The 12142-nt window shown below is 32.5% G+C and overlaps 2 protein-coding genes across 2 annotated transcripts; both read right to left on the reverse strand.

Moving 5' to 3' along the window:
- Positions 1 to 1400, reverse strand: LOC108484109 (F-box protein CPR1-like). The gene is made up of 2 exons (XM_017787785.2): positions 259 to 1400; positions 1 to 161 (listed from the first exon to the last, which is right to left on the reverse strand). The coding sequence occupies exon 1, from the start codon at positions 1350 to 1352 to the stop codon at positions 276 to 278; it is 1077 nt and encodes a 358-aa protein (XP_017643274.1). The 5' UTR covers positions 1353 to 1400; the 3' UTR covers positions 1 to 161; positions 259 to 275.
- A 1934-nt stretch (positions 1401 to 3334) lies between these two features.
- LOC108478084 (F-box protein CPR1-like) lies at positions 3335 to 4429 on the reverse strand. The gene has a single exon (XM_017780516.1). The coding sequence runs from the start codon at positions 4427 to 4429 to the stop codon at positions 3335 to 3337; it is 1095 nt and encodes a 364-aa protein (XP_017636005.1).
- Positions 4430 to 12142: the final 7713 nt, after the last annotated feature.

Genomic DNA, 12142 nt, shown 5'->3' on the forward strand with positions numbered 1-12142 from the left:
TAACATATCCAACCCAGATATCATACCACACATTTCTAAGTGAAAACAAATTACAAATTATCCAATTTCCAAACAAGAAATTATGTCCAACAACATAGTTATTTGAACCCAAATGAATAGCATGATCAATTCAACGACCAATCCAATTTTGTAAACATTACCTAAAAGCATAAAAACCAATCATATATTTGAAAATCCAAATTGCACCATACAAACATATGAGCATAAGAAAAATGCAATTAAATAAAAACAATTTACCTTTGGGAGGCATCTCATTACAGCATTACCATTAAGGGGACAAGGCTCTCAACATACAAGTCCACATCAAATGAGCTTGGAAGGCCTCTAATCCCAACATTCTCAACCCTCTTGCTTCCCAAATCATACCACACAAACTTGTGTAGAGCAATGCTGAATAAAACTTTGTCACCACTTTTTGAAAAAGCCAAAGGTATTACAATTGGGAAACCTAAAATAGACTCGGATTTCTTCCATGATATCAACTTAATCCAAGATTCCTTCATTATCCATATATCAACCACATCATCATTGAATTCCGTATAAGTTGTAATCAAACAAAGGTAACCTCCCATGGCTTTCATGTTCATACAGACACGTTTATTTAAACAAGAATCCGGCAATTCAACGAAACGGAGTTCCTCGGTTCCCAGATCAAAGCCAACAAGGCTTTTATTGCCCGATTGTGGAGTTTTTAAAACCATCCAATATAAAGCGTTGTCAGCCAAAAATCCAAATTCTCGATAGAAACTAAGATAAAAGCCGAAATCCTTAATCCTTCTCCAACTATTGCTCCTCAAGCTGTAAACCTTAGCTTCCGAATGAAGGTAGCTATTATTTTTTCCATGTACTTGGACCATTCGAACCAATTTGTAGTCATCAGAAATGGGATCGTACCCAAATCCACAATAAAATGAACGGGGAAAGAAAATCGATGGAGATGAAAACTCTATTTCACTGGAAGGTAATACCTGGGATTTTCTCGTTGAAGGATTCCATAGAAATATTCTACCGTTGTCGTCTATTAGAGCCAGCAAACCATTGCAAGAACCCAATATTTTTATGGGTGTTTTTTGTTCACCGAGTGGGTGGTTGAGTCTTTGAGTTGTTTTGAGTGAGTCGTAATTAACGGAGAAGAAGTGGTACTCACAGTGACGGAGAATAAGGGAGTGATTGGTGTTGGTTTTGACCGAATGGGAGAGGTGGAGTTTGATGAAATCTGGGTCATCGATCGAAGAGCACCATGGCTTTGAAACACACTTGAAGCGTAGAAGATCTTTTACACTCAATCTAAGTAGTATTTCAATGGTCATTTCATGCGGGAGTGTTGCCATTGTTAGGGTTTTTGGATTGCTAAGAGTGAGCAATAGAAAGGTTTTTTAAAGTATAGGTCTAAGCATCGCGTGAAAAACAATGTTTTTAAAGGTAGGTTACTTTTTGGTTTTTTTTTATTTTAAAAATGTTTTCACAAAATAATGGGTAAATTGTAAATTAAATTATTAAAAATTTTACATTTTAGTATTTAATTTTAAAAATTTTAAAATAGTCATTAAATTATTAAATGATTTTTATTTAAATCATTAAATATTTTTAATTTATTTAATAATGGATATAGAAGTAATAACAAATTTATATTGTAATACTATTGAACATGTGTTTAATTTTAAATTTTTAATTATAATACCAAATATAAATATAATGATACCATCCTTAAATACATAAAAATAATGAATATAAAAGTATGTTTTTTTGAATTGCCATTCAAAAAAAAATTCACTGTTATATTTTAATGTCAAAAACATCTATAAATTTAGTCGTCACACTTATATACTTTATTAATTTAATCTTAGCTCTAAATAATTTAATAAAATTAATTCTCTTCGTTTATAAATTCTATAATTTTGGTCCACATACACATTCAACTCACCATCAACATATATATAATATTACATTCAAAGATAGATGAACAAATATTGACACCTTTACTATTAATCACCAATTATTAGTGTATTTTTATTTTGGTCATTCAACTATATAAACTTTAAATTCCGTAACTAACATTATCAAAAGTGTTACTTTATATTTGAAAATTTGAAAAATTTGTGAATACTTGTGTTTGGAATTTATAATTTTATTTATATAATTATTTTATTCTCATAATGAAATCCAAAATCATATTTTTTATATATAAAATTGATTTAAAGTTAGAACCAAATTATATTCAACTTTTTAGTCCGATTAGTTCATACAATTATGTTCATGAGATGGTAATTAATTAATTTGACATTGTAATTTTAGCATGGTTGGACCAATAAAATGAAGTATCTAATCTCCTCTTAGAAAAAAACCGAATTGGTATTACATTTATGATTGTCATCTATATCATAATCATAAATCTTTTTATTTATAAATTATAAATAGAAATAAAAATAATTTCAAACTTTATAAAGTGATTGAGAAACAAACTTTATTTAACATTTAATTACCTTATATCCCTTCTCTTATTATAAGATCAAGTGAAGCTTCTTGGACGAATACGCTTTTTTGTTTGATGTAGAAGTACGTTTTTTAGAACTGTCATTCGAAAAAAAAGTTATTCAGTCCTATAATTGGATGTCAAAGGCATCTATTTTTAAAACAAAATAATTGATTTTTTGATGTCATTATTTATCTATTCCTATAGATTTTCTAAAATATAATTTTATATATATATATATATATATACTACGATACAAATTGCATAAAAATGAATAGAGATGAGAAAATCGCATAAAATACTTCTATTCTAGAGGAAATCATCCCTAAACATAGAAAAATCCAATATAAATGGAAATTCATATGGTAACATACAAAGAGAAATGCACATAAAAGAATGCAATTAAATTAATTTCTAGAGTTTAGGATTAGCATTTGCCTCTCTAGCATATCCAAATATAAAAATTACTCTAAATACATACAAAAACATACTCATATCAAATGCTCCAAAAACAAACTTCGATATTACCTCGTATCATTTCTCCAATTATAGCATCAAGTGAAGCACCTTAGACAAAAAACCATAACTAACAATATGATTTGAACCGAATCGGACCAAGGTATTGACTCACAAACAAATACAGACCAATTAAATCGAAAAACTAATTGAACAGATTTTTATGATTTTTTCAATTATTTATTTTGGTTCGACTACTAATTTGATTCTAAAAACATTGCCTAATAACTTAAAAACCAATAATATATTTGAAAATTCAAATTTCACGATACAAAATCCATATGAGCATAAAAAGAATGCAATCAAATAAAGAAAAATTACCTCTCATTGTTGAGCATTACTATTAAGGGGGACAAGGCTCTCAACATACAAGTGCACATCAAATTTGCTTGGAAGGCCTCTAATCTCAACATTCTCAACCCTTTCGCTTCCCACATCATACCACACAAACTTGTCCCTTTCGCCGAAACTAAACCACTTGTATCCAATGTTGAATAAAACTTTCTTACCATTTTTTGAAAATGCCAAAGGTACTACTACAGATGGAATATAGTGGGGTTGGTTCCATGATATCAATTTAATCCAAGATTCTTTAACCCCATATTCCTTCATTATCCATACATCAGCCACAATATCACCTAATTCACTATGAACTGCACTCAAACAAAGGTAACCTCCCATGGCTTCTATGCCAAACCAGAATGGCTCATCTAAACAAAAATCCGGAAATTCAACGGAACGGAATTCCTCGCTCGCAAGATCGAAACCAGCAAGGCTTTCCTTACCTGATTGGGGAGTTTTAAAACCCCTCCAATGTATTGCGTTGTTAGCCAAAAATCCAAATCTTTTATTCAACTGAAGATAAAAGCAGACATTCTTAATCCTCCTCCAACAATTACTCCTCAAGCTGTAAACCTCAGCTCCATAACGACAATGGCCAGAATAGTCTTTATCTGATTGGACCATTCGAACAACCTTGTAGTCATCAGAAATGGGATCATACCCAAATCCGTAACAAGTGAAACCGGTAAGCCCTATTTCAGTGGAAGGTAATACCTGGGATTTTCTCGTTGATGGGTTCCACAGAAATATTCTCTGGTTGTCGTTTTCTAGAGCCAATAAACCATTACAGGAACCCAATATTCTAAGGGTTTTTTTTGGTTCACCGAGTGGGTACTTGAGTGTTTGGGTTGTTTTGAGTGAGTCGTAGTTGACAGAGAAGAAGTGGTACCCACAGTGACGGAGAAGGAGGGAGTGATTGGTATTGGTTTTGAGGGAATGGGAGAGGTGGTGTTTGATGAAATCTGGGTTGTCGATAGAAGAGCACCAGCGCTTTGAAACGCACTTATAGCGCAGAAGATCTTTGACACTTAAATGACATAGTATATTAATGGTCAGTTCATGCGGTAATGCTGCCATTGTTAGGGTTTTTAGATGGCTAAGATTAGGCTAAGAGTAGGCTAAGGGTTTTCAAAGTATAAGAGAAAAGCATGGTGTGAAAATAAAGTTTTTAAAGATAAGTTTTTTTACTTTTTTTTTTGATAAAAAGATAAGTTTCTTTTTTATTTTAAAAAAATGCGTTTCAAATTTATGGTTAAACTATTTTCAATGTCACTAAACTGTTAGAAATTTGATGTTTTGGTAACTCAATTTTAAAAATTATAAAATAGTCATTAAATTATTATAAAGTTTTTATTTAAGTTATGAGACTATTCTTTTATTCTTAAGTTTTGCTAGCGAGCTCCAAATGACAATTAAACGGTCAATATGGTGGATTAGTACCCCTCGATGATTAAAATAACATATTTTAGATCCAATTCAATTTGACAATAAATGTTGAAGACCGAAGAAGAAGGTTTTTTGTATTTTAGTTCACAAAATTGTGTCATGAAAGAAAATGAACTATAGAAAAGATAGGGATGGAGAGCTTTTAATTGGTGTAAGCTATGTGAACAAAGGTCATACAACAATGATTTTAACATCCTAGGGACTTAAATGAAAACTTTTGAATAGTTCAACGACCATTTTTATAACTTTTTGAAGTTAGGTGACTAAAATGTAAACTTACCTATAGTTTAATGACCTCGAGTGTAGTATACCCAATTTTTGTAAAAAAAATTCATATTATAAAAGTATTAAAAGAGTTCTTGAATGTTAAAGTTTAAGTTCGATCCATAATTTAAGTGAGATTATTTTTTACTCAAGCCTATTTTTTAGGCCTCATACTTCTATTTAAATCCTCTTATATATTGAATAAGAGCATTTGCAACCTGTTTAACAAAAAAAACTCAAATTTAATTTAATAATTATCAAGTCAAGCTTGAGCAGCCTAATCAAACACTCACAAAGCCTAATCAAACTAATTTAATCTTACTCCTAAACTACTAGGGTTTTTTTTATTGCATCTAGGACGACTTAGTTACATCAAACCCTTAAGGTTTTATTTATAGGAGTGTTGGTAGCCCAAATTAGGTTTTCGGCACGTCCTAAGTCGACAAAAATAACCCCGAAATACTTAGACAACAAGTTGACCTATGTCGCACCATAGCCTTTGCATGGCGCGGCACGACAGGTGTTTTGTGCCTTGTATCTTCCGTTTCATGCTTTGACGTCTTGGGAAGCTTGTGCATCACTCGTCCCTTACTTCCACGTCAATTGGGTCTATAAATCTTCATCCTACACACTCAATTAAACATATTAGAACTATCTAAGGCCTGTATCGGCCTAATAAGTCACAACACTCATAAAATGTGTTAAAAAATACTTATTTTACTAATATTTAATCCTAAATACTAAATACCATAAATATAATATAAAATCTTAAATTGGCTAGAAAATAATTTTTTAAGTACAAAAATAAACCGAATTAACTAATACATTTGACAGCAGGTCAAGTACTCATAATTAATTGAAAAGCAAACTTATAGCTTCACAAGAAATCATGCCTAACATTAAGAAGGACCAATAGGGGTCTCAACCAATCTTTTCACTTTAAAACAATATAAAAAAACCTCCAATCATAACATATTCAACCTTTTTGTTTATCACATATCATACCACACACAAATTATCCAAATTCCAGACAAATTTAATTATAAATGAATTAATTATATTTATTGAATTTGAAATATATATGAATAGTTCCTGCATATATCCACTTAGACAAAACTAGAGGAAACTATAAATTTAAACAAAATAATTAAAAATGAACATAAATGCTGTTAAAAAAATGTCATGTTTATTTAATTATCAAATCATATCTGTTAGAGTTGTGTGACCCAAATCCTATCATTTGTTAAAGAAATTGTAACGCCCCAATTTTTGAGAATTCTGTGAATGTTGGCATAGGTTTAATTATGTTAGTGGGCCTCTAGAAAGCCCAAACTTAAGATAGAACCCGACAATTTTAGTTAATTTTTGTTCCATAAGAAAAAGGGGGTGAAATTATGAAATAGGACCTATGTGAAAATGTTTGAAAATGCTATAGGCTAAATTGAAGTGGCCAAATAAATAGGAGTGTAAAATAGGAGGATTTGCATGACAAACCTCCCATTTTACATGAAGTGGCTAGCCATCATGTTGTTGTAGACAAAATGTACACTTGATATCCATAATTTATGGTACAAATTGATACAAATTGATAATAGGTTAGGTAAATGTTCAATGATAATAGGTTAGGTAAATGTTCCATGATAATGGGTTAGGTAAATGTTTCATGATAATGGGTTAGGTAAATGTTTCATGATAAGAATTTCATGTCTTTTGTATTAAAGAATTAAATGGATGAAATATGAAGTTTTATTAAAAGAAAAAGGGGTGAAAAGAACAAAGTTTTGTCCATCTTTGTTCATCATATCTGAAAGTTAGAGAAGAGAAAGGAGAGGAGAAAGCTCTTGAGTATTTGGTCATTAGGAGGAGGAAAATTGAAGGTAAGTTCTTGGTACCTTGCTTCTATTTTGAGGTTCATGAGTTCTTCTTGATTCTACCTTAACTCTTGAAGTATATTTTGATTTTTAGTTGTGTTGTGAGCATTTAGTCATGAATTAAAATGAAGGAAATGGTTGTTGTTTCATGTTCTTTTGATGAAAAATGGAAGATAGGTCAAGTTGAGCCAAACAAATAAGCATGCATGTGCCTTAGATGTTAAAGGGAAAAATCAGCTAACATGTTGTGCTTCAAAATGATGAAATGGAGATTATACTTAAGTAAAATCATAGATATGTGATGATTGATTGGTGATATACATGTTTAAATAACATGCATGCAAGGTATGTGTGAAAGAGTGATTTGGTAATAAATCTGCTTGGGAAAGCAGCAGTAACGTGACTTTGGAAAATCACCATAAATTGTGGGAGATGAATTAGAAGCTAAATAAATTATGTAATTAAAGCTTATTGAGTTTAGTTTCTAATGAAATAAACAAGATCATATTTTGAATTCTGTACAATGAGAAATTTGATTCGTAATGAAGGGTGGTTAGATTAGTCAAACAGTAAAACATAGGAAACTTTAAGAAAAATCTGGTATTGATTGGCTAAACCAAAAATTCTGAAAATTTTATGGATAGAAGATATATGAGTATATTTTCAGGGAAAATTAACGACACTTGATTTGGAGTTTCGTAGCTCCAGCTATAAATAATTTAGTGACTGTTGCTCAGGAAGACAGCTTGCAGTGAAATTATGATTATGTGGTAAACATTGACAAAATTTGTTAATGAGTTGCTTATTGATTTCTTATAAGCTTACTATGATCTGTAGGTGTGGTTGGCGAATATTGTAAGGGGTTAATCGTAGTTTGTATTTGAATAGTTAGATTAATGTGTTAGTAATCCAATTGTAGGCGGTTCGTGTGTGGATCTCGTCAAGATATCGTCATAAAATGTGTGTAATGACACCTCTCATAGACTAGATTGGCAAAAGCGAAAAGCCAAAATGCCAAAAAGTCGGTATTTTGGGAATTTTGAAGTGTGCGAATGCTCGTAAGATAGTTGGGTTTGTATATTTGGTAATCTAAAGTAATAAACTGCGAAGACGCGATTTCGTACTTTTTGATAATTTGGGCTTAATGGGCCAAAGATCGGTTCATGGGCCAACGGGCCCAATTCGGTAAGTATCTTGTGAGTAAGTGTTCTGATAGTACGTAAATAGTTAGGATATGCATGAAAACCCTAAAAGTAGCTAAATTACTATAATACCCCTATATATGGAAAATTACTATTATACCCCTAGATGCAAAATTACCGTTATACCCATAGGGTTAATTTTGACTGAAAAGCATGACGATCTGATTCTATATGATGTATGCCATGATTATATATCATTGCATGGGGACATGGGTTATATTATGGAGGAAGCGTTACGGTGGCTATGCCACAAATATTCGATCTAGTGGCTCGCCACAAATATCTCGATCTGGTGGCTCGCCACATATATCTGATTCCGTGGCCCGCCACGATTATTCAGTATCTGGTGACTCTGTCACATTATCGCTCGCAGCCATGCTGCAAATTACGTGGTGTGTAGCGGTTGGGTGGGTTGAGTAGTCTCCCACATGGTGTAACGCTGATGCACGGGGTGTTATGGATGAATCGGGTTGGGTTTCTACATAAACATGTAATATCATTCGTTACATTATGGGCCTACGGGCTTTATTCGAATTCTATTCGGGCCAAGGCCAACTTATTCTATTTCGTGGTTTGAGTGATATAGGCTATGGTTGGGTTATTTTACACATCGAGTTTCCCCAAACTCACCCTTTTATTTTCATCCACAAGAAATCCCAAGCCATAGTGGGCTTGGAGTCGTGAGGAATTTGAGTGGCCACCGTTCAAAGTTTGATTTTCTTCGTGAACTGGACATCCTTTTATTTACGTTTGAAGTTTTGGGTTTTCAAATGTAATAAGGCCGCTTAATTATTTTGATGGTTTTAATATGTATTACTAAGATAGGTATTACTTATTTTAACGTCGAAATTGGATAGCTTTTTAGGCGTTTTCAAAAACAACAATTGATTTCAAAATAACACGACAACAAGCAAAGCTTCCGCAATAAAAGTATTTTCCAAAATTAATCACTTTTCCTAAAAATGACTTAATCAAATCGGTTTCCTGGAAATATCCATGACGTTAAGGTGTGGCAATGGTGGTATGCATGTCTAGGATTGGATCTGAAGGGAGCTTGGTACTTAAGCAGTCCGATGGACTCACCACCTCTTTTCCGGTTTCCTACCTGGTGCACAGCTTCCATTCACTTTAACCCTTAATGAATTAATCTTTTGAACATCAAAGTACGATTTTCTGGACTTAGAATGGAAATTTTTTTTTAACGTTTTTGATGTGGCATGCCGGATCCGGCTATAACTTCTGGGCCGGGTTTGGGGTGCTACAGAAATAAAATATAGTGGCAAAATAAGGTGACCATGCCGCATAATTAAAATCTGTATAGAACTATACTTCTTCTATTTGACGTTGATTAGAATAGGTTTTTCAGCCTTTAAATAGATGTAGTCAAAACTCCTCTTATATCAACCTAAGTGAATTTTCTTCTCCTCTGCCCGTGGTTTTTCTTCCAGAAAAGATTTTTCATGTAAAATCTGTGTGTTCTTAATTTTCTTTTATTATTGCATTGCAATCGTTCTACTGCCATTATCGACTTTTATTATAACAAAATCAATTCTTCCAAATATAAATATAATGATATCAACCTCCAATACATTAAAACATAAAACATAAAATACTTATATCTATTACTCGTAAAGTAACCGAGAAACAAACTTCGTTTAACATTTAATTACTTCATATATTTTTCTCTAATTATAACACTAGGTAAAGCTGGAATTCATCCCTACCAACATAAAAGAACCTAATATAAATGGAAATTTATATTGCAACATACAAAGAGAAATGCAACACATTTTTTGCATAAATGAATGCTATTAAATTAATTTCTAGGGTATCGATGCAATGAGAGACGTTAGATCGATTGACTCACAAACAAATAAAAACTAACTGAATTGAGAAACCAATTAAACCAATTTTTTTTATGATTTTTTAACTATTTATTTTATTGAATCCATTGATATGACCAGCTCAACTACTAGCCCACTTCTAAAAACATGGCTTAATAACATAAAAAATATATATTTGAAAATTCAAATTGCACCATACAAATATAAAGGTAAGTTTCTTTTTTATTTAATCATTGTATTTTTATTTTAAAATGTGTTTTAAAATTATGAGTAAATTACATCCAATGCCACTAAACTATTGAAAAGTTTATGTTTTGGTAACTCAATTTTAAAAATTTACAAAATGGTCATAGAATTATTAGAAAATTTTTATTTAAGTCATAAGACTATTATTTTTTCTTAAGTTTAGCTAGCGAGCTCCAAGCGACAATGTAATGGTCGATACGGTAGATTAGTACCCCTCGATGGTTAGAAGAACATATTTTAGATCCAAGGCAATTTGACAATCAATTTTGGAGTCCAAAGAAGAAATCTTTTTGGATTTTAGTTCACAAATTTGTGATATTCAAAATTGTGACATAAAAGAAAATGAATTGTAAAAGAGACTGGAAATGAGAGCTTTTGATTGGTATAAGTTATGCGAACAGAGAATGTCATACACCAATAATCCCAACCTTCACAACCCTTTTGCTTTCCAAATCATACCATGCAAACTTGTGTGAAGCAACGCTGAATAAAACTTTGTCACCATTTTTTTTTAGAGATAACATCTGGATCATTTTATAAGAGCAGCCCAAAAACAGAACGAAACTGAAAATAAAGAAAAAAGGCCATTCAAGGAAACCAGGCCCAAAGTCAAAACTTGAAAAAACAAAAAAAGGACAAAACATAGCAGCCCATAAGCAAAAGATCCAGCTCAAACAAGTGGGGAGTCTCTAGATATTTCCATCCAGCTGTTTTCCAAATTGAAAACCCCACATCAAAAGCAACAAAAATTATTGGAAAATGTTGCTTCATCATTACTTGCCATAACTCAGCAGCAGCATCAATCAAAATCACCGAAGTAAAAGGAAAAAAAACAGCAACAACCCTTAACCCTTTGTTTTCCAAATCCAAGATCAACACACAAGCAAACCTCGTCGATCAGCAAGCACCACATCCTCTGCATTAGAGAAGACCCTACTCACCAGATAAGAGTTCTCTCTTTTCTTTAGTCCCTCGGTAGTAATAAAATGAGCAACCTGGTTAAAATCACAAGAGACATGTACAAAACTGTAGCTCAGTTGCTTAGAGTCTTTTATAATAGCTGCTATCTTAGGTCTATCGTCATTTTGCTCTTGCAGTTTGCAAATAACCAAACGGGAGTCCCTTTCGATTTCAACCTCCCTTAACTGTAGAAATAAACGGAGATGGATTGTCTGGAAACCTGCCAATGCTTCTGCAGCAAAAACAGAAGGTACATTCGAATGAAACACTATTTTAGAGCAAATCACATCTCTATTTTCCTTTCTTACCACCATCCCAGAACATGACTCATTCATCTGTTTGTTAAAAGCAGCGTCAAAATTGATTTTTACCCTCGACCCAGTCGGAGCAACCTATTTTCCAGTAAGAATCTACCTCGCTGGTAAGTCCGTCTCCAAACCATCAAGTTCTTTTAGAAAGTTTCTCACATAATCTGCAATTTGAGAGCCAGAAGTAAAGACTCATTCATGAATGAATTTATTTCTTGAAGTCCATATAGCCTACAAAGTGCATGCTATCAACCTAGACTTAGCCAATGAATAGGACTCGAACAAGTTTTTAAGCCACTCATTGAAATCTGTACTTGATTCTGTGTTAGGCTAGAAAACCCCTAAACTCTCCCATATTTCCTTTGCTATAGGACACTATCTGAACAGGTGCTCCCGTGTTTCCCCTCCACATTAACGTCTTCTACAAGTGGCTGATCCCATCAAGCGTCTATAATAAAGGTTACCAAAAGTAGGCAAATAATTACTAGCAATCCTCCAGTTTGTAATTTTAATCTTTGGAGGAAGATCAAGGGTCCACAATCTCTTGTAAAAATTTTTGTATTCTAGTTGTATTAGAGTCTGTCCATTATGTAAAAGGCATTTATGTCCACTCCGGACAGTATATTCTCCAGTCGGCTCACCAGTCCAT

This window comes from Gossypium arboreum, chromosome 8 (assembly GCF_025698485.1).
Source record: "Gossypium arboreum isolate Shixiya-1 chromosome 8, ASM2569848v2, whole genome shotgun sequence".
NCBI classification, from domain to species: Eukaryota; Viridiplantae; Streptophyta; class Magnoliopsida; order Malvales; family Malvaceae; genus Gossypium; species Gossypium arboreum.

Bases quoted from the DNA above. Each gene is read 5' to 3' on its own strand.
- LOC108484109 (XM_017787785.2), bottom strand. From the start codon at position 1,352: ATGGCAACACTCCCGCATGAAATGACCATTGAAATACTACTTAGATTG.
- LOC108478084 (XM_017780516.1), bottom strand. From the start codon at position 4,429: ATGGCAGCATTACCGCATGAACTGACCATTAATATACTATGTCATTTA.